At 61.4% G+C, this 20,583-nt stretch overlaps 1 protein-coding gene across 1 annotated transcript in view; it reads right to left on the minus strand.

Annotated features, from left to right (window-relative positions):
- Positions 1–18,836, minus strand: part of EFNA2 (ephrin A2) — a 40,372-nt gene extending 21,536 nt beyond the window's left edge. Inside the window, exon 1 of the mRNA XM_040086539.1 lies at positions 18,672–18,836. Coding sequence (XP_039942473.1) covers positions 18,672–18,793 — 122 coding nt within the window. The 5' untranslated portion in view covers positions 18,794–18,836. The remainder of the gene's footprint in view (positions 1–18,671) is intronic.
- Between the last annotated feature and the right edge of the window lie 1,747 nt (positions 18,837–20,583).

The following is a 20,583-nucleotide window of genomic DNA, read 5'->3' on the forward strand; positions in this document are numbered from 1 at the left end:
ACCACCACCCTGCCAGCGCCTCTGCCACGCCAGCACGAAGGAGGGATGCTCTGCCCCAGCGCAGGGGGGTCCCAGCCGGGTTCGGGGCTATGCCCTGACCCCTCCTGCTGCCCAGAACGGGACCAGCCGTGCCCACATCCATCCCCCTGGCAGCCGGCGGGGGCCACGTGCTGCCGCGCAAACGGGGAGGGGAAGGAAGCGGGAGGCACTTTAATTTGGCTATTTAAAAATAAAGAAATAACGCAGGCTTTGAAAGCCCGGAGGGGTCCCAGCGGAGGGACCTCATCCCCCCTTCAAAGGCCGCCTCTGCTTTCTTCCCCCCGCTCGCAGCACACAAAGGTGCACGAGCACTTTCGTCTCTGTGGAAAGACCTTTTTAATTGGTTCCAGGCAGAAGGTTAAAATCTCTCCCCTTCCCTGCGCGCTTGGCTAAGAGGGGAGAAGGGGGAAAAAGGGGGGAGGCAGGGGAGGAAGGGTTGTGTGGAGGCAAAACAACCCTGCCCGGCGTGACGGGGCTGAGCCAGGGGACACCCGGGCCCGGCGTCCCCAGCACGGGGTCCAGGGTCACTGAGGGTGACGGGGATCCAGGTGGGAGCAGGGGAGGCCCAGGGGGCTCTGGTGGGGGCACTAAAGGGGATCTGGGGTGGGAGGTGCTCCCCGGAAAAGGGAGATGCCCGGTGTGAGGCTGCTCGGTGCTTCCACGGGAGTGCAGGGTTTGAGGGGTTCTGCAGATTCCCGAAAAAGTGGGTGCAAATGTGGTGTGTAGGGTATTCCATGGGCAGAGCAGGAACCCAAGGGGCTGCTCCCACCTCCACGACCACAGAGCACCCCCGGCACATCCCCATCCACAGCGGGGGTGATCCCGGGATGGCATCCCGGAGCATCCACAGGGAGCCCAGCCCCTCACTGCCACTGCCACCCCATGTCACTGCCACTGCCACCCCATGTCACTGCCACTGCCATCACCCTGGCCCTGCCACCCTCCCCTATCCCCGCCGTGCTTCCAGCATTGCCATCCTCCCAGTCCTGCCATCCTCCCAGGCCTGCCATCCTGCTATTCCTGCCATCCTCCCAATCCCGCCACTCTCCCATTCCTGCCATCCTCCCAGCACTGCCATCCCCCTGTTCCTGTCATACTCCAATCCTCCATCCTCCATCCCAATACTGCCATCCTCTTGGTCCTGCCATCCTCCCATCCCTGCCATCCTCCCATCCCTGCCACCCTCCCATCCCTGCCACCTTCCCATCCCTGCCATCCTCCCAGCCCTACCACCCTCCCATCCCTGCCACCTTCCCATCCCTGCCACCCTCCCATCCCTGCCACCCTCCCATCCCTGCCATCCTCCCATCCCTGCCATCCTCCCATCCCTGCCATCCTCCCATCCCTGCCATCCACCCAGCACTTGGGTTTCCTTTCACGGAAGGGGGAGCTGAGAAAAACGCATCAATTATTGAGCCGGGGCGGCGAGCCCGCCGCGTCCCCCTTGCTGATGCCGCTCAGGTAGAGCCGCGCGAGCCGCAGTCAGACACCTCTAACACGATTAAGCTGCAGGGCTCTGCCAGCGCGCTTCAAGGTCAACTTCTCCCAGGCTGACAAAAGGCACGGGCGGGCAGCGGCTCCCCCCGCCCGGGGCGGCAGCGCGCTGGGGACGGGCACCGGCAGCCCCGAGGGATGGCACCGGGACGAGGGGAGCTCCAGGGCAGGATGGCAGGGGTGCCACGGGGAGGGGGACGCAGGGGCTGGGGCACCTGATGGGATGGGGGGATGCAATGGCAGGGCTCCCAGTGGGATCAGGGTGCAGTGGCCGGGGCTCCCAGTAAGATCAGGAGGCAATGTTGGGGCTCCCAGTAGGATTAGGATGTGGCGCTGGGGCTCCCAGTGGGATGAAGATGCTGTGCTGGGGGCTCCCAGTAGAATCAGGGGGCAATGCTGGGGCTCCCAGTAGGATCAGGGGGCAATGCTGGGGCTCCCAGTAGGATCAGGGTGCAGTGCTGGGGCTCCCAGTGGGATCAGGGTGCAGTGCTGGGGCTCCCAGTGGGATCAGGGTGCAGTGGTTGGGCTCCCAGTGGGATGAGGATGCTGTGCTGGGGGCTCTCAGTAGGATCAGGGTGCAGTGCTGGGGGCTCCCAGTGGGATCAGGGTGCAGTGGTTGGGCTCCCAGTGGGATGAGGATGCTGTGCTGGGGGCTCCCAGTGGGATAGGGATGCAGTGGCCAAGCTCCCAGTAGGATCAGGGCGCAGTGCTGGGGTTCCTGCTGGGATGGGGATGTAGCAGAACTCCCAGAGGGATGGGGATGCAGTGGTGGAGCTCCCACTGGGATTTGGACACCGTGCTGGGGCTCCCACTGGGGAAGGGGACTTGGCACCCCAAGCCCCGGGCAGGGACCCTCCGTGTCCCTCTGCAGCGAAGCCACTCCTGTCACGCCGTGCAGCGGGAGTGGGTCCAGCCCGGCCGGCCGCACGTGGAGCGGGAATTGGATCCAGATGTTTCCCCCGGCAGCCGGAAACCGCTTCCCCCCATCCCGAAGGCTCTCGGCAGCCCCTCGCGCCGCCCCACAGGGCCTCGGCGGGGAGCAGCCCCGGGCAGCGCGGAGCGGTGCCGACGTGGCCGGGATCCACCCCGGCGTGGCACGGGCAGCGGAGCTCGGGAGGGGACAGGGGTGGCAATGCCAGCTCTGCCACGGTGCTCCTGGCGTGTGGCACGGTGACAGGATGAGCCCCGCTCGTCCTCATCCTGCTCACGGCCTTCCAAAACCACCCTGCTCTCGTGCACAGGTAAGGAGGGGGGACAGCCACCCCTCCCAGGCTCCACGAGCACCCCTGCAGCAGAACAGCGATGGGTGCTCACCAGGATGGCTGTGCTCCGGACTGGGCACTCGCCACGGCGGTCAGAAGGCAACAAAGCCGTAAAAAAAACCCCAAATCTCAGCATGGGAGGAGCCAGCTCCGATACCTGGGTGCACACGGGTTGGGGAAAGGCTGAGAGGCGGCTCCAACAACGGGGTGTGTGACGCAGGTCACCCCGAGAGGTCTCCCGAAGGACACCACACCCACAGGTCCCTGTCACCGCCACAAGTCATCTCCTGCTTTGGGGAGGGTTCCCAGGGCAGTGGGACGGGGACGCAGCTCTCTGGCCCTGTCACAAGAGTGAGGAAAAGCACCTAAAAACCTCCAAAAAACCCCAATTCCCCCCCTCTCCCGTTATTTAAAGCCCATCCAGCTCTCAAGTCCTGCAATGATGCAAGAATCTCAATTACCATTAAAAGAATGCGTTCCTGCTCCTCCATTACTGAGAAAAGCCTGAAAAACCAACCCTTGGGAATTCCACAACTCTAGAAAGAAGAAAAATAAAATATTCATGTAATTTAGATTATTTAAAACGTGGCAGTTGGTAAACCAGTCTCTGCACTGGAGGGAGCTGGGGGTGTTCACACCTTGCAGAAAGCCAGGAATGGATCAAGGCTGGAAAAGCCAGTGGTGGCCATGCCGATCCCGGTGCTACCCCGGGCACCCCACGCCCAGGATCCGGCGTTAAATGGGTTTTTAAACACCTCTGAGCTTGTGGGATGCAGTGCTGCAGAAGGACAGCGCGTTATTTTTACCGTTGCATTAGTTCCAGTTTAATTGCCGGGATGTCATTAACGGCACGGAGCAGGGTCCGGGCATGGGGACGCTGATGTGGGTGCGTCCTGTCCCAAAGCCCTGCGTGTGCCTCTCCTCCCACCAGCAGAGCTTGGTGACAGCCAGGGACAGGAACCATTGACCAGGGACAGGGCCAGGAGCCACCAACCAGGGCTGGACCCTCCCGGCTCATCCCCTCCCAGCCCAGACGCTCCTTCTCCTCCAGCTCCACCCAGCAGCTCCAGGGAAGAGGATTGTGGCTCCCTCCGGACCTCCCTCCTCCTCTTCCTCCCTCCATGGTGGGTCTCAGTTCCCTCCAGCGCTCCACAACTGGGAATTCTCCTGCAGTCCCTGATTCTCCAGCCCCGGGGCTCCATCATGTCCCACCTGGGATCATCCTCGTGCCTGCTCCCTTCACCAGCCCCTCTTGGAATTCCCACATCTCCAACACCCCTGGTTTGTGCCAGAGCCAGAGGCTGGGATCTCTCGGGTCACCCAGAGCTGGGACACACACTCAGCTCCTCCCTGGGCTGCTCCCAGCAGGAAACCTCCCACCGGTGCTGACCCAGACCGTCCCAGCCCTGGAGCGGAGCCAATCCCAGGATTCACATCCCGAGGGGCTGGGGGATGGCACTGCCACCGCGGGGACCCTCCGCTGTCCCTGTCCCCTCTGTGCTCACACGCAGCCACTGCTGAGAAATTGCCTCGGAGGAAACCAAAGCTGCCCATCAGTGACCCCGGTGATGTCCCCACACGGGAACGGGGACACTGGAACCATCCTCCCGCGCCTGCCAGCCGTGTCCCAGCCAGGTGTGACCCCAACGGCTCCTTTCCACTGGGAAAGACGGGACTGTGCCACCAAGGGCTGCCCAGAGCTTTGGATCATGCCCAGCAGTGTCCCCAGCCCACCAGGGAATGGCCACCCCCAGCCAGGCCCCTCCCAGCCCAGCAGCCCCAAAATGCCAGATGGGATCGGACACAGGATGTGGGATTTGCTTGGGGTGGGTTCCCACGGAAGCCTCGGAGCAGGTCAGGGTAGCCAGACGTGCCCGAGCAGGGATGAGCAGGGATGGGGAGGGATGGGCAGGGATGGGCAGGGATGGGCAGGGATGGGAAGGGATGGGAAGGGCTGGGCAGGGATGGGGAGGGATGGGAAGGGATGGGAAGGGCTGGGCAGGGATGGGAAGGGCTGGGCAGCGTCACAGGGAGGTGACAATGGCTTAATCCCATCAGAGGAACGGCTCCCAGCAGGAAAAGCCCGGCCAAGGAGGATCAGGCCCAGGCTGCAGAGCTGCACCCCACGCTCTGGGACACCCCTGCACCAGTGGCCCTGCACCAGCACCTCCCAGTTCAGCACTGGGGCGGTGACACCTGGCAGGGACAGGGCCACAGGGCTCCTGCAGAGACCAGTGACGTTCCTGGGTGGATTTGCTTTATAGGGTCAGGGAGGAAGGAACCGGCGCGGAGATATTTAAGTGGCGTTTCAACCATCGGAAAAAATTAGAGTCACAATATTAATTAATCCTCAAAGCACTTCACGAACATTAACTAATTAAGCCTCCCAACCCCTCTGCGAGGTGGGAAAGGTATCGCTGTCCTCGTTTCACAGCTGCGGGAAGCGAAGCGCGAGGAAGGAGGTGACGTGACTCGCCCAAGGTCGCTGCGAGCCAGGAAAAGGTGGGAACAGGATCCCAAAATCTGCCCCTGGCTCCTCAGCAGGGCAGGACCCAGCAGTGCTGGGCACCCTGGAGCCCGGGAACGCTGGATTCCAGCATCCCGAGCCAGGTCCCAGCACCCCGATCCCCACCCGGGGCAGGGTGGAGAGCGACAAACCAGGACCCGCATCCACAAAGGGACGTCCCGGGGGAAAAAACCCACCGGACCCAGGGGCAGGGAGCTAAAACAGAAACCACCGAAGGGTTTTATGGAAAGCCCCACCAACCCCGCGTGGTTTAAAAGCGATTAGAGCCCTGCCTGGGTTATCAGCCGGCGTCTCAATCCCGCGGCATCGATCCGGATAATAGCCGGCAATTGTTCAGATACAATATCATAAAGTCACTTTAACTACAGCCATAAAGCTTCCCCCGCCTGCGGCACCGCTGGGCTCCCCACGTCGTGCTGGGGACAGCGCCGGGGCTCCGGGGCTGAGGGTGGCGGGGGGACCCCTCCAGGACCCCCTGAACAGGGACAGGACCCTCAGGGATCACCCCCTGCTCCCACTGCCGGGAGTGGAGGGAATGTGGAGCCCCCCGGGGCTGCCCTTGGTGTGGCTGCTGGGAATCGGGGCTGGGGAGCTCCAAGGCAGCTGCCGAGATGGGATGTTTCAAGTTTTAATCCGTGGGATTGAGGGGATTTGGGAGAAACGGGGGTGTCCCCCCAAAAATGTCCCCGTACAGCAGGCAGGATCGCCCTGCTCCCCCGGTTTGTCCTTGTCCCCAGCACAAGGAGCTCCGGGCTGGGCCGTGTCGGGATCTGTGGCTCCTTCACCTCCTTCCCCCCATCCCAGAGTGCTCCCACTCCCCGCTCCCTGCCCCGGGTCACGGAAATGCCGCCGGAGAACACGGCCCCGAAGGACAGCGCCGGAGAACCCGCACCCCTCACCCGCCTCTTCCTCACCCTCCGCTTCCCTCTGCTTAATGAGCACAAAATATTTCCATGTTGCCAATTACTTGGTTCGTTTGTGCTGCTGCGGGCAGCGCTGGCGCAGGGAAAATCCCCCCCCGGAGGCAGCCTGGCCCCCAGGGAGCGGGGAGAGCCCCGGCTGGGTGTCCCCAGGGCTGAGCATCCCCCACCCTCACCACGCACCCCGACATCCCTCACCCCGGGGTCACCGTCATACCGACATTCCCATGGCCCCAGCGTGACGCTGACGGCTGCAGTGGGAAAGCAAGCCCTTCCCAGGATTTAAACAAGCCTTTGGGGGACTTGGAAAAGGCTTTGGAACTCCTTTGTTTTCGGTTGTCCCCCAGCAGATAATGGTTTGGGGCCCAACCTGTTGGTGCCACTTTCCAGCACCGAGCGGCACCAGAGATCTGCCAACCTCAGGCCACCATAGATGGGTCCATCCCTTCTCCCATCTCATCCCCAGGCAGAATTCCCAGCTGGAGCCCTCTCCCCTGGCTGGAATTGCTGCTGTGACCATCACCACAAAACCATTCCAGCGGGTCAGTCCCGGGAGCCGCGTTCCTCCCACCTGCGCCCATAAATCCTCCCTCCACCCGGAGCAAGGAAGTGATTTATAAGGCGGAATAAAAATTACAAGGTTTAAGGAAAAATATAAAGAAGTCACAAAAAAAATCCGCCCAGCTGGATTCCCCTCCCATAGGAATGGGGTCTCGGTGACATCAGGATTTTGGGGCAGCGAGGGACACGCCGGGAAGAGGCCGGAATGAATTGGGCTCTAGCGCTGCCAAACCACCTGGATGCGGGATGCACGCCGGAATCAGCCACGGATCCGAGCCACCGTGTCCCCACACAGATCCCAAACCAGCGTGGAAGGAGCTGGGGGGCTCCAGTCCCTTCTCATGGAGCCCTGGGCTCTGCGGACAGAACAAGGGACTTCACTGCGGACACCCCAATCCCTGCTCCCGGCTGAAATTCCCGCATCCAAGCCCCGGAGAGGGCGGACGCGCTGTGCAGCAGGACATGGCGCTGTGAGAGCCATGTCCTTCTCCATCCCTCAATCATTCCACCAACATTAATTCCCTAATTTAGGCCCTGGCAGCGATCCTCACCTTACCCACGGAGAAACTGAGGCTGGGGGAGGGAGAAGTCATTTGTCTCCGTGTAATGAGCTGGGAGCCGGATCCAGGATCACCCCCAGCCTGCGGGATGAGAGTCCCTGCTCCCGATCCAAAGCTTTCTACCATTAAAGACAACATTGTGATTTATGATTATCATGAATCAGCTTTGAAATGGAGTCCAGATTTTCCTGGAGTCCAGATCCCGGCTGCGACACTGAGCTCTGGACATTCCCCCACCGCCGGCGCGCCGCATCCCGCCGTCGGGAAGAGCCAAGGAACAACGGAAAACTGCAGAGAGCAGTGGGATGAGCCGGGAGAGGCAGCTGTTGGGTGGCTGGAACTGAGGTCCACCGACCCCAAGAACCATCACGGAGAGGGGAAAGCTGGGAATGCCAGGGAGAGCGGGCAGGGAAAGCCGGGAGCTGCTCCGAGCTGGAGGTCACTGGCGGCAATGAGCGTTAGGAAGGCCGGAGCTGCTGGATGCTGCCTGCAGAGCACACGCCCTGCAAAGGCGATCCCTGTTCCCAAACCTGCTTCCAACTCTGCCAATTTAGCCTTAAATCCCACCTCAAAGGGTCCGGAGCGATGCCAGGTGCCGGATCCCGGTGTTCCGCAGGACTCGGCACCCGCGCGGCTCCGGCCAAACCAGTCCCCGCGACCCCACGGCGATCCAAGGGAGATGTGGACGGAGCCTGGAGCCAGAAGCCATTTCTATTCCAGACAGGCTTGGATTCTCTGCTGGAAACCACACAGGAGCACCATTTTGACCAGCATTTACAGCCGGGGCGGGTGCCAGAATTCCCGTGTGCCAGCGCCGGATCCGAGCGCGGCTCCACAACAATGGGACAATCACCGGGACGCTCACAGGCGCGGCACAGCCCGGCAGGGCCACGGCTCCGTCCCCAGCCCCTCAGCCAGAGCCAGAGGGCAGCGGGTTCTCCCAGCCACCCGGCATGAAGGATCTGGAAAAAGCCAAGGAGAGAGCCTGGAGCGCTCCCAAGATGGACACCAAGCCCTGGAGCAGGAGAGAACCCTGCAGGGCTCAGGATGACAGTGATTTCCCAAATAAAGGATTTTGGAGCTGGCTCAGTCCTCACCCAAATCCCCCAGCAGCAGCGTGGGGAGGGGGACGGGAGAGAGCCCCCACCCTGAAATGGGGATGGCAGGAGCTCACCCAGGGGCGAGGGAGCAGCCGGACACACAAAGAGAGGGAATTCCAGTTACAGGGTTTGTGCAGGTTTTTTTAAAATGCAGAAAGATGGTGGAAAGGCAGGAAAAAGCGGAGCAGAGCAAGGGGAAAATTGAAACATCCAAACACCAGGAGGGAGGGGAACGCTCGGGGGGAGCACCTTTTCCCGGTAGCATCTCTCCCACCTCCCGCCCCGCTCCTCCGGATGCCCTGCTCGGTCGGTGCTGAGAATTGGAAGAAATTTGGGAAAAGCCCCTTTGGAAGGGTCGGCACATCGGCCCTGGCTCGGGCAGCTCCAGCGCAGCGTCAGGTAAAAATAAAACACAGTTTGTGGGAACAATGTGAGAAGAAGGGGTCGGTGAGCAAACCAGGAAGGTTTGTGGGATGAGAAGCTGGGAATTCCAGCGGAAAGGCCCGGATTTGGAAAAAACTGATATTCCTGAGGTGAAGGGGGAGCGGGGCTGACAAAAGGTCCTTTAGATCTCGGGGAAAAGGGAAAATAACGGCTGTTGTAACGTATAAAAGCGCCGATCATTCCGAAATAACCTTGGAACAAAAACGCCCATCCCAGAACAGGGCGGCTCCGCCAGCACAGGCTGGGGATGGAGGGACGGAAACGGACGCACGGACACGGCCCAGGCAGCTCCACCAGCCCAACCCGGCAGCGCTCCGCGATCCGGCACCGCCGGCATCTCCCGACCCTTCGGAAGCCGTGGGTACCCCCGGCCCCCTCCCCGCCGTCCCGGGGGGCTCTGCCCCGCGTTTTTCCACTCAATTTCCTCCCCGCGTCGGCAGGAGATAAATCCCTCTGCCGAGGCAGGCGGCCGGAACGGCAAAGCCAGCGGTGCCAAGTTTAATAAGCAACCCTGATCGAGAATCCAGATAATAATTGGGATTATCGAGCTGGCTGGGAAAAGAGCTTCCTCAGCTCCTGATGGCACCAGCGCCCGGCACCGGGGTGACAACGACACCCGCGGGGTCCCCAGCGGGGCTGGGACATTGACGGGAGACTGGGATGCTCCCGAGGAGCAGCGGAAGCCCATCCATCATCGAACAGTAAAGTAAAATCAAAATAACGAACCCCTTCCCGAGCGCTCCGCGCGCCGTCGGAACCCGCGGCACAAGGGAGCCCACGCCCCCAAAATCCCACGGGAAGACCCCGGGAGCCCCAGCTCCATCCCCACTTCTGCAGGAGCTTCCCTGCATCCCGATTTTAAGCGGGGGGGGGACACACGGAGCCGGCGCCGTCCCAGCGCCCGCGGAGAAGCTCAGCCGCCGAAATAATCCCGTCGCGGTTGGATTTTGTGCAGGGCACGAGGTTCAGGGGCTTTTTATTTTCCTCAGCGGAAACAGGATTGGAAAAGGAAAGAATCGGGATTTTTCGAGTTCTCTACAGGGTCAGGCTGATTTTATTTTACTGCGAATATAAATAGGGGTTTTGGTAAATAAAATAATAATAAAAAAAAGGACAGCCTAAATAAAGCCCCCCCTGGAAGACACGGCACGGAACCCAGAATCCTGGCAGGAATAGCTATAACCGGGCTGAGTGCTCTGGAATATTTGTATTTGCTGTCTAAACACTTTATCTCTTTCCCAGCACATGGGTGAGTTTTGCTCCCGTGTAATGTTCAAGGAAAAATAAACCGAGACGGATAATTCCTCCTCTTCTGCAGGGGGGGAAAAAGAAAAATCTGACAAAACTTGGTTGCATCGGGGGAAACAGCAAAATATTTCCAGGGAAATTCGGCCGAACGCCAAGGAAATAAATGGAGGAGGCGATTGGGATGTGGCAGGAGGGGGAAGCTGGGGATGAAATGGGGCTTCCCCATTCCCAGCGATTAAAAATCCCCATTGCCATTTATTCCCTTTTTTTTCCCCAAGTCGGCGGCGCTGGGAATCAAAGCCGGGAGAGGTTTGGGTTTGGCACAAAGGATCCGAAATCCAGAGTTGGATTCCTGTGGGATTTTGGGGTTGGTGGGGAAGGAGCTGAAACAAAAAGTCCACTCCTGGAGTCGAATAAAAAAAGGGTATTGAGCGATGGTGTAAAACTGTGGATCCTGGGAATGCTTCGGCAGCGCGGTGGGAATAGAGGTGCTGGGAATACTGGCACTGGGAATACTGGCACTGGGAATACTGGCACTGGGAATACCGGTACCGGCATCCACAGGGAGCAGCAGCTCCGGGTCCAGCACCGGGACGGTGCCCAGTGGAACCGACCCGGCACGGGCAGCTCCGGCGTTTGCACGGACACACGCGTGTGCCTGGAGGTCACTGCTGTCGGGAAAACGGGAAAATCCCACAAAACAAGGCCGAAGCAGCTGGAAACACCAAGGAAAGGAGAAAACTGGGGGGTCAGGGAGAGGGATTTTGCCAAAATTGTGCTGAGGGAGCGCGGGGATGTATCCCAAAGGATCCCACCACGGCACAGCCCCACCAGGACAAGGCTCGGCCCCGTGGCCGCTCCTCTCCCAGCATCGCTCGCTGTTCCGTTGGGCCTTGGGAAGCAAACACGGGAAGAGGAGAAAAATTTAAAAGGGGAGGAATTAAAAAAAAAAAATAGTCTAAATCCCTGTTTCCGCATCCTTCTCCCTTCATTAATGACCCAAAGGAAAATGTCGAACAGATCCGAGCGGGGCTCGGAATGGGAGCGCGGATCTCGGGCGCTGATTGGCTTCGCCAGAGCCGAGCGCCATCGATCCCGGGCTTTGTGCCGCAGATGGAGATGGATCCACGGGCAAGCTGGGCCAGATGGGGTGATCCCAAAGCTGCCAGCACCTCCATCCCCTTGGAAGGGCTCCTCACTGCCTTGGGCACCCCTCATCGAGGGCACATGGAAGGGGAACTCGTTCCCTTGCCTTCATTATTATCCCAGGGAGTAAATTTTCCTCCCTTGGAATATTTTCCCCCAGTGTTGTGGCTTTGAGTGCCTCATCCTCCTCTAAAGTTCAGGACCCCCCACCCTGTGCAGGGGCACAAAGCCCAGCTGCAATCGGAGCGGGGCAGAGGTGGGGGCTTTCCCAACCCCTCCGGAGAAGGATCCTCTTCTCCCCCATCACATCTGCGGCACGTGGGGGAGCCGCCGCAGCCCCGAGGGACACGCGGGATATTTCAGGAGCAGAGCAGGATCAAGGATGAGCCCAAAGTTCCCAGCAGGGAGTCCTGGACACTGCCTGGCTCCCTCCAGCCAAAGTGGAGAATCCCATCGGGATCAGGGCTCATCCCAGTCTCTTGCCGAGGGATGGGATAAGGTCAGGACGGGATGAGGTCAAGAGGGAAGCAGGATTTGTCCAGCACATGGATGGGATAAGCTCTGAGGAGCCCTGGTTTGAACGTCCCTTCCAAAATGAAGGCTGTGCCCTAAAGGTGACACCTGTCCCAGGCAGGGAGGTGCCACACCAAGGGAAACGCCGGGAACGCTCCTGGCACAGCCCCGCCTCGCCAAAACCCACAGGGCTTCGATTCCTCCACGGCTTTGGGGCTCAACAAGACAATTTAGGCAAAATCCGCTTCCCAGCCGCCCGTTAGGACGAAGCTCCGGGCTGGCAGCTCCCCACCAGCAACCCCAGTTCACACGGTCGGGCAGCACAGCCGAAGCCATCGGGTGACCCCGGCGGTGACCCCGGCGGTGACCCCGGCGGTGACCCCAGCCCTGCCCTCACCCCCTCCCGGCACAGCCCCTCACAGCCCCCCACAGCCCCCCTCAGCTCGGCTTTTGAGCCGGGAGCCTCATTAGGAGGTAATTAGCTCCGGAACAATGGGAAGCTCTTTAGCAGCCCAGGCACAGCGGCAGCAACAAGCCAAGGGGGATGGCGGGAGGAGAAATAAATAAATAACAACACTGTGACCACCCGGGAACGAGCCAGGGGACACGGCCCAGCGCTGCTCCATCCCACCGCCCTGCTCCCAGCATCGTCCCTTCCCGCTTTTCCTGCCGGGATCAAACCAGCCCTGGTGCATCCCACACCCAAGGAGCCCCATGGGCGCCGCTTTCCCCGACACGGCTCCCGGCCAGCCGCTGGGAACAGCCCAAATCCAGAAGGGTGGGGCTGGTGGCAGAGTCCAGACCCACAGACACCCCTAAATGTTTGGGGAGGGAGCTTCAAAAATGCCTCTGGAATTCATCTGGCAAAGGCCAAAGTGGCCACCGGCTCATCCCGACACTGCTCCAGCTCTGGAGAATCATGGAATCGCTGGGGTTGGGAAAGAGCTCCAAGATCATTGATTCCAAGACGTGATCCAGCCTGGATCCGTGGAGCACGGTGCTTCCCTCTGCACCTGCAGAGGCCAAACAGGGCCTGGTCCTGGTTTTGGGATGGATCTCCAAGCAGAGGGAAGCGGCCGGACATCGGGATGAGCATCGGGTCACGGCAAAGGGGGAAAAGGAATTTAAACACCTCTTAGGGGCTGCAGGTAACAGCACTCCGAGCTGCTTCCTTCCATAAATCCCATTAAATCCAAGGAAGCGGGGCAGGATCTCTGCCCCAAGTGGGGAAAACCAGCTCGGATCAAAACGGGGCCTCAGAAATCATGATTAATATCTAACACAAAAGAACCGAAATTGTCACCATCAGGAACGAGGAGCTATTTAAGGAACAATTGCTGCAATTTTCCAGCCAACCCAGCAGCTGAACCTTGTCAGGCACAGGCAGGTACGGCTCCAGCCGGCTCCTGATGCGGCACCGGGACGGACACAGCCGGACAGCCCTGTGCCTGCAGCCAGGTAAACCCACAGCCAGGCACATCCAGGTAGGAATTCCACGGGAATGTCACACAGGGGTGGCACAGCACTGCCGGACAGGGCGGGGGGGGGGGGTGCGGTTTGGCATTGGATTATTTGTGTGTGTGAAGTGTATTTGTGTGTGTGTGTGTGTGGAGGGGGTGAATAAACACCCACACGCGTAAATAAACATACAATTTATATAATAGCCATAAACATGTTTGTCTGTAAATATATACATTTAGACGGGCATAAACACGCGCGCCTTTCTTCACGCGGCAGCGCTTTCAAAGCTTCCCAAGGTACCCGAGGGCACCTCTCACCCCCTGCACCGCTCCCACTGCCCACCCTCGGCGTGTCCCCCCCCACACCAGGACATCCCGGGGTCCAGGGGGGGTCCTGGGGACCGCCTGACCCCCCGGCAGCTCCGCGTGCCCCCAGCCCATCCCCGCATTAGGATGCGGCGCATGGCCGGCATTTGGGTACCAAATGTGCGACCAGCAGGGAATGTAATTGCGGTCCCTGGAAAGGGACAGGCGGAGACGGAGACGGGCACGGAGAGAGAATCCTGTCAGCGACGCCGGCCCGGTGGTGTCTGCTCTCCATTAACCGCTCGCCGCAGCCCTGGGCTGGTGAGGAATTGCTAACACGGCTTAACGGGCTGGAAAAGAGGGGTGGGAAGGGCTGGGAGTGATCTCGGCACAAAGGGAGAGCAGAAGGAGGAAAACTAAAAGAGCAGGAACAGCACAGGACGAGGCGGAGCGCTGGCGCACCCCGAACGCCCAGCACTGCTCTGGCACCCCGAGAGGGGACCGGGCCTGAGGGTGACACCCGAGTGCCAGGGTTAAAATCCACAGCAGAATCACTCCAAGGGAGGAACGGGGCAGGTTTCTTTCAGAGGCTGATGTGGGGCCCAGCCTGATGCCCACGGGAGCAGAGAGGGGGCACAGAGAGAACTGGGGACACGCAGCAATGGGGGCGACCCCAAAAGTCCCAGCCAGAGCCAGCACACAGAGGTTTTGGGATCCAGCCCCACTCCAACACGGACACATGGGTGGGATCCTCCCAGCTGAGCCCTCTCGCTCGGCCACCCCTCTGCAGCACCAAATTCCCCTGGAGAAAACAGATGCGGCGTCGTCTTCGCACCCGTGACGGAGAGGTGGCACACGCAGCCAGCAGCGGCCTGGCCACAGCCCCTCGTGACGCAGGAGGGCAAGCTGGCCCTGGCTCGGGTGGTCAGTGGGTCACAGCCCTCCTGGCCACGGCCACCGCGCTCCAGGCTCCCGGACAAAGCACCAGCGACCGGCAGGCGCCGGGGCTGCGGCTCCAGGAGATGGGAAATGCAGGAAAAAGGGGCACAAAATCCAAGGGGAATTGCGAACATGATCTAAATCCCCTCCAAGACGTGGCCCATTCACCCCAACATCACCACCCCCGTGGTGGAGGCACCTTTCCCCCCAAAGGACCCCCAAACATCCTGCTCTGCCATCACCGCCGGCCCCGAGCGTCACCTGCCTCCGTAAATCCCCCTGCCAGAAACCATTTCTCCGGTTCCCGATCCCAGGATTGGGGAGTGCAGAGGAGCAGAACAGAAATCCCAGCTGTGCTCACAAACCACACCGAAAAAATAATACAGAAATCAGCAGAAGAAGCGTTCGGAGGCAGCGCCGTGACCTCGGCGTTAAACCAGGCCACGGGCACGATCCCGCCCGGCGCCAGGGATCTGTGCCGTGAGCGGAGGGAGGAGAATCCCCAGCACTTTGCACATTCCCACCGTGGATCCAGGCACGCGGCAGTGACCGTGGGATTGCCGCAGGAACGCCGACCGGCATTCGGGAACGACGATTCCCCGCCCGGCAGAGCGGGGACAAATCCCAAACCCTCCGTCCTTCCTTGGCCTCCCTGGGGTTTCCAGCACGGCTCGGGATCACAGCACTGGGGACCTTCTGAGGACAGGTCACTCCTTCCCACAGACTTTCCCCCTTAGCGTGGAGGTTCTCCCAAATCCCCGATTTTTTTGCCGCGCGCCGAGACATCCACCCCAAACCCGCCGTGGCGCGGGGGGCGATGGGGGCCAAAACTGGACACCCCAACCCGCTGGTGACGCTGGATACTCCAGCACACCTGGATCGACCTGGCTGGCTCCCGAGGCGAATCCCCTCTGGAATCCTGCGGGCGAGCGGCTCCCGCGCCACCGGCCGGAAAACGCGGAGCGACGGCAGGAAGAGCCCCGGGCGTGGTGCCGGACCCCTGCCCGCGGTGCCGGACCCCTGCCCGTGGTGCCAGACCCCTGCCCGCGGTGCCAGGGCCCAGGGAGGAGCCCCAAGATCCCATCACCCAGGACACCACCAATGGATCCACCCGCGACCGGCCCGGCCACGGATCCGCACCCGGAGAGCGACCGTCGGAGCGAAAATCCACGCTTCCACACGGCACCAAAACTGCCCGTTATTATATAATTCTACCTTCCTCATCCTTCATTTGGTTTTTTTTTTTTTTCCTCCTGGATAACTCAGGAGTTCCATCCAGCTGAACGTTTTCCCAGCGCATCCTCGCAGAAGCGTTTAAAAATAAAAATAAACCTTGTAAATCCACAGCGAGTGGTTAAATCTCTCCCCAGAACAGGAAAATTGCAGCATCCCGAGGTACCACTTATTTTTAATTTAGCCCCAATTATGAAATATGGAATTATTCTAATCTGGGCAAATCATATCGACCATGAGATTTATTCCTGTCTTTTATAAAATATAGATTGCTGTATAAACCTGAGGAAAAAATGTTTAGCGGCAGAGAAGGTCTGTGGGTTCAAACATTTTAACCTTGGGTCTTTTCCTCTTTTTTTTTCTTTTAAACCCCTTCCTATTTCCACCTTACTAAATGAGGTGTTGGTGGAGGGGGGGTGGGAGGAAAGAACGAAAGCGAGGGATCAGAAAACACATAAATACGTTTTTTTCCCTTCATTTTTAAGAATGAGACGGTCTTGTAGTAACTCCAGAGGAAAAAAAAAATAAACCCACCGCTGGGTTCAAAAAGGGAATAAGCAGGAAACTCAATGGCAATTTCAATCTTTGCAACCCCTAATAAATTGCCTCGAATTCCGAGAGCCGAAGGCGCAGGCGGGGAGCGCTGGCGACACGGGGCGCTCCCACATTGGGGAAATTTGGGTCACATCCCGGAGCCAGGCGCTGCGGACGTGCCTGCTGAACCCACCAGCCATTGTCTGCTCTTCCCTCCCAGCCCCTCGCTCTTCCCTCCGCTCCATTTTATTTTCCTCTCCCCCCTCCTCGAAAATACCTTCCCTGCCAACGGCAGGTTTAGAAACGTATAAAATATATAAATATATACGGAATAACGATCCGACGTGGATTTTTTTTTTTTTTTCTCCCGAGGAGGGATCATCGGCGGCTTCTACGAGGGGGCGAAGGGGATGGAGCCGACGCCATCAGCGGTGCTGGGTCCCGGGACGCCCGTCCCCAAGGGGCTGCTTTTGGCTCTTGGCACCACCGTCAGAGCCCCTGGATGCCAAATCCCATCCCCAGGAACCCTCGGGTGCCAAATCCCAAACGTCAGAGCCTTTGGGCGCCAAATCCCAGCCATCGGAACCCTTGGGTGCCAAACCCCAGCCACCGCCCCAGCCGCCCTCATCTGCAGGATGCCGGAGTTGGACCGGGGCGGGGGTGCCCCTCACAAATGTTCGGTATTTGGGAGAACAAAAGAAAAGGGCCCAAAGTGTGGGAGCTTGTGGGGGGGGAGGCCGAGCACCAGGAGCCGAAACCAAAAACTTTGCAACGGGCAAAAAAATAAAGAAAAAAATTGGGGGGGGGGGGGAAAAAAAAAAAAAAAAAAAAAAATATATATATATATATATATATATATAATTCTCTGGCTCTTACAATCCCCCACAAAAATGTGAGGGAGATAATAAAATCCATATGCACCGCGGGCGGCCCGTGGCGCAGGCACCGCCGCCGAGGCACCGCCACCGAGGCACAAAGGGACGGGCTCGCCCCGGTTTTGGGGCGGCCAGAGGGGCTTGGGTGGGTCCCCCCAAAAAGGGACGCGCGGAGGTTGGACGGACACCGGGCGCCGCTGAGGCTCCTCGGCCCCGCGCGCGTCCCGGCGCCGAAACACCGCCGGGAACTTTACCCAACTGCGCCGGTGACATCCAGGGAGAGACGGTGGCACCGAGGGTCCCCTGATGGATGGCAGCAGGGGATGAGCGAGCCGGAGCTGGAGGAGGCACCGCAGCCCTGGGGACGAGGACCAGGCCACGCCGTGCCCCACGAGGTCACTCGTCACGCAGGGAGCGAGGGGGACAAAGAACCCCCAGTCTGAGCCGGAAAAAGGGACAGCCCAGAGCTGGGGGCCACAGGGGCTGCACCCACCAAGCTCATCCCTCACCGCTCACAACGCTGCCAGGTTCGGGAGAACTTTGAGGAATTTTGGGGGAAACGGGGGTTGGATTGACCGGTTTTTGGTTTGTTTTTTTTTACAGGATTCTCACGAACGGGCGCGTTCAGACCCCAAAGGGTGCCCCCAGCAGGGAGGGTGGGGGGTTCCGAAGGGTCTCGACCACCTGAGCATTCCCAGAGCAGAATTCCTCCGGCTCCCAACTCACCAACAGTTTTCGGTTCCTCAAAATCGCGAACAAAGAAATACTACGACAGAAACGAAACTCTTGCCCCCAAAGAGAAAAACACTTGGTGGGGAAAAAAAAAACACCATAACAGAAAAATCGAAATTCTAACTGGAGTCAGGAAACGAAGCCAACTGTGGGGACTGCGCTTCCAGGATGGGAATGACCCGGGAGCAGCAGGGCCGGCCATCCCCAGCTCCGCACGCCCCATGCCCCCCTCAGGCCCGTTTTGCCATTTTCCCCCCAAAACCGATCTTTCCGACGCCCCCCCCACAGCCGCACCCGCATCTTTGGGCGGATTTCGGGGTGATTTGTTTTTTGGTTTTTTTTTTCCCGCAGAACCTTCATCCCGGGAGAGGCACCGGGGTGGCGGGGGGAGGAACTTGAACTTCCCCGAAGTTGGGCGCGGAGGGGCCGGGGGGGCCGAGGCGCAGCCGCCGCCGCCCCCGGGATCGCGCCCGGCGCCCGGCGATGCTCCCGGCGCTGCCGCAGCCCCCGGGGACGGCGCGACCGGGGCCCCGCGGGAACTTTCGGGGGAGGGAGCCCCGGGGAACACCCCCCCCGCCTCCCCGGGGCCGCCCAGCCCGTTCACCGGAGCCCACCGGGGGCTGGAGGGGAACCCGACCCGCCACGGGCGGCGGCGGCCGCTGTCACCGGGCGGCAGCGGGCGCTCGGCGGGCGTGCGTGCGGGAGGAAACACCGAATGGAAGTCGGGCTCCGAGGCCGGCCGCCCCCTCTCCCCTCCCCGCCGACCCCCCCGCCTCACCTGGGATTGCTCCGGTTCCAGTAGACGGCGAAGCGGTCCGAGATAACTTTCCCGGTCTCGTCGGTCCAGACGCAGACGCCGAGGAGCGCGGCGAGCAGCGCGGCCGCCCCGCAGCGCACCATCGTCCCGGCGGGCGGCGGGCGCGGCTCCGGCCGCTTCACGGGGCGGCGGGGCCCTGGGGCCGGCCGGGGACGGCGGGCGGGCGGCGGGCGGCGGCGGCGGGCGGGCGCCCAGCCCTCACCATCGCCCGCGGCCCCGGGCGCCGTCAGCGGGGGGACTCGGGGGCGGCCGCGGTGCGGCGGCGCCGGGGCAGCCGCATCCCGCGCTCGGGCGGCGGGGACCGGCCCGGTTCCCCGCGGCACGCCGGGATCGCCCCGGTACCGGGAACCTTCCCCTCCACCACCACCACCACCTCCCGCGTCCGGCTCCCACCGCTCTCCCCCCCACCCCCGCACCCAACTTCGGCCAAGTTCCTCCGAGCCCCGCGGCGCCGCCGCCGCCGCCCGGTGCCGAGCCCCCGGTGCCGCCGCCGCACCTGCGGGCTCAGCCCCGGGCCCCGCCGCGGGCCGCTCCGCCCCGGGGACAGCGGAGAGACAAAGGCCGGGCCGGGAGGCCGCCGCTCGCTCAGTGCCGCCGCGCCATGCTGCGCCCACCGCCCGCGCCCCCCGCCCGCCGCCCCGCCCCCGCGCAGACCCCGCCCCCGGCCCCGCCCCCGCCGCGCGCCGGCCCCGCCCCCGCCTCTGACACAGCGCTGCCACCGCGCGCGCCCCCGGCGCGCTCCAAGGGCGGGGCCCCCGCGCGCCCCCGCGGCCACGCCCCTGCCGGGATAGGGGGGGGGCAAAGGGGGGGGCGCAACGGAGGGGGGGGAGCGAACCGGGGAGGGGGGGTCTGGGGGGGGGGGTCACAGAGGTACCCTGGGGGGGGGGGGTCTGTGTGTGGGGGATCACAGCGGTACCCCGGGGGGGGGATCACAGAGGTACCCCGGGGGGGGTCTGTGTTGGGGGGGGGTCGCAGAGGTACCCCGGGGGGGGTCTGTGTGGGGGGTGGGGGTCACAACGCCCGTGGGGGTGGTCTTTGGAAGGGGCGAGGGTAGCAGCAGGTGGGGTGAGGGGTTTTGGAAAGAGAGGGGGGGGGCGCTTGGAGGGCTTTGGAAAGGGGGGGGGGGTCGCACCGGCGGGGGGGGGTCTTTGGAAGGGGAGGGGTCACGCTGGCAGAGCCGGGGGGGCTTTGAAAAAGGGGAGCGGTTCGCTGGCGGGGATTGGGATTTTGGAAGGGAGGGGTCAGATGGGTCGGGGGGGGGGCTTTGGAAGCGGGAGGGAGGTTTAGTTTGGGGGTCCCTTGCCTTGAGGAAGGGAGGGGTTGATGGGGGGTTTTGGGGTGCCCGGGGGGCGATGGGTGGGAAGCGTTAGGAAGGGGCAGTCAGGGGACAGGGACAGGGACATGGACCCACAGGTGCCAAGGAAAGACAGACAGACAGATGGTGACAGGGAGACACACACACACACACACACACACACACACACACACACACCGCTCCCGCAGGGACATTTTTTCACCTCTGATATAAGGACAAATTAAACAACAACCCGTGTTAAGGGATCGCTCTGCTTTGTCGAAATCTTTGGAAAACAGTGATGGGAATAACAGAGAGCCCTGGAGCTGCTGTGGGGCCATGTCCGGCTCTGGGGAGGACAGACCTTGGGCAGAACGGGGAAAATCCAGCGGAATTTTTGGTCACAGGTGCGCCACCCTGCCACGTCCCTGAGCAAGGGCACCCCACAGCACCCCCAGTGCCAGAGCCACATCCCCAAGCCAGAACACCCCACAGCCCTGGGGTCACGCCCCTGAGCAAGGACGCTCCTCTTGGGCTGTCCGGGGGGTTTGGTCCTCGCTGGACAGGACCTGCTCTGCT

This window comes from Hirundo rustica, chromosome 26 (assembly GCF_015227805.2).
Source record: "Hirundo rustica isolate bHirRus1 chromosome 26, bHirRus1.pri.v3, whole genome shotgun sequence".
In the NCBI taxonomy this organism is placed as follows: domain Eukaryota; kingdom Metazoa; phylum Chordata; class Aves; order Passeriformes; family Hirundinidae; genus Hirundo; species Hirundo rustica.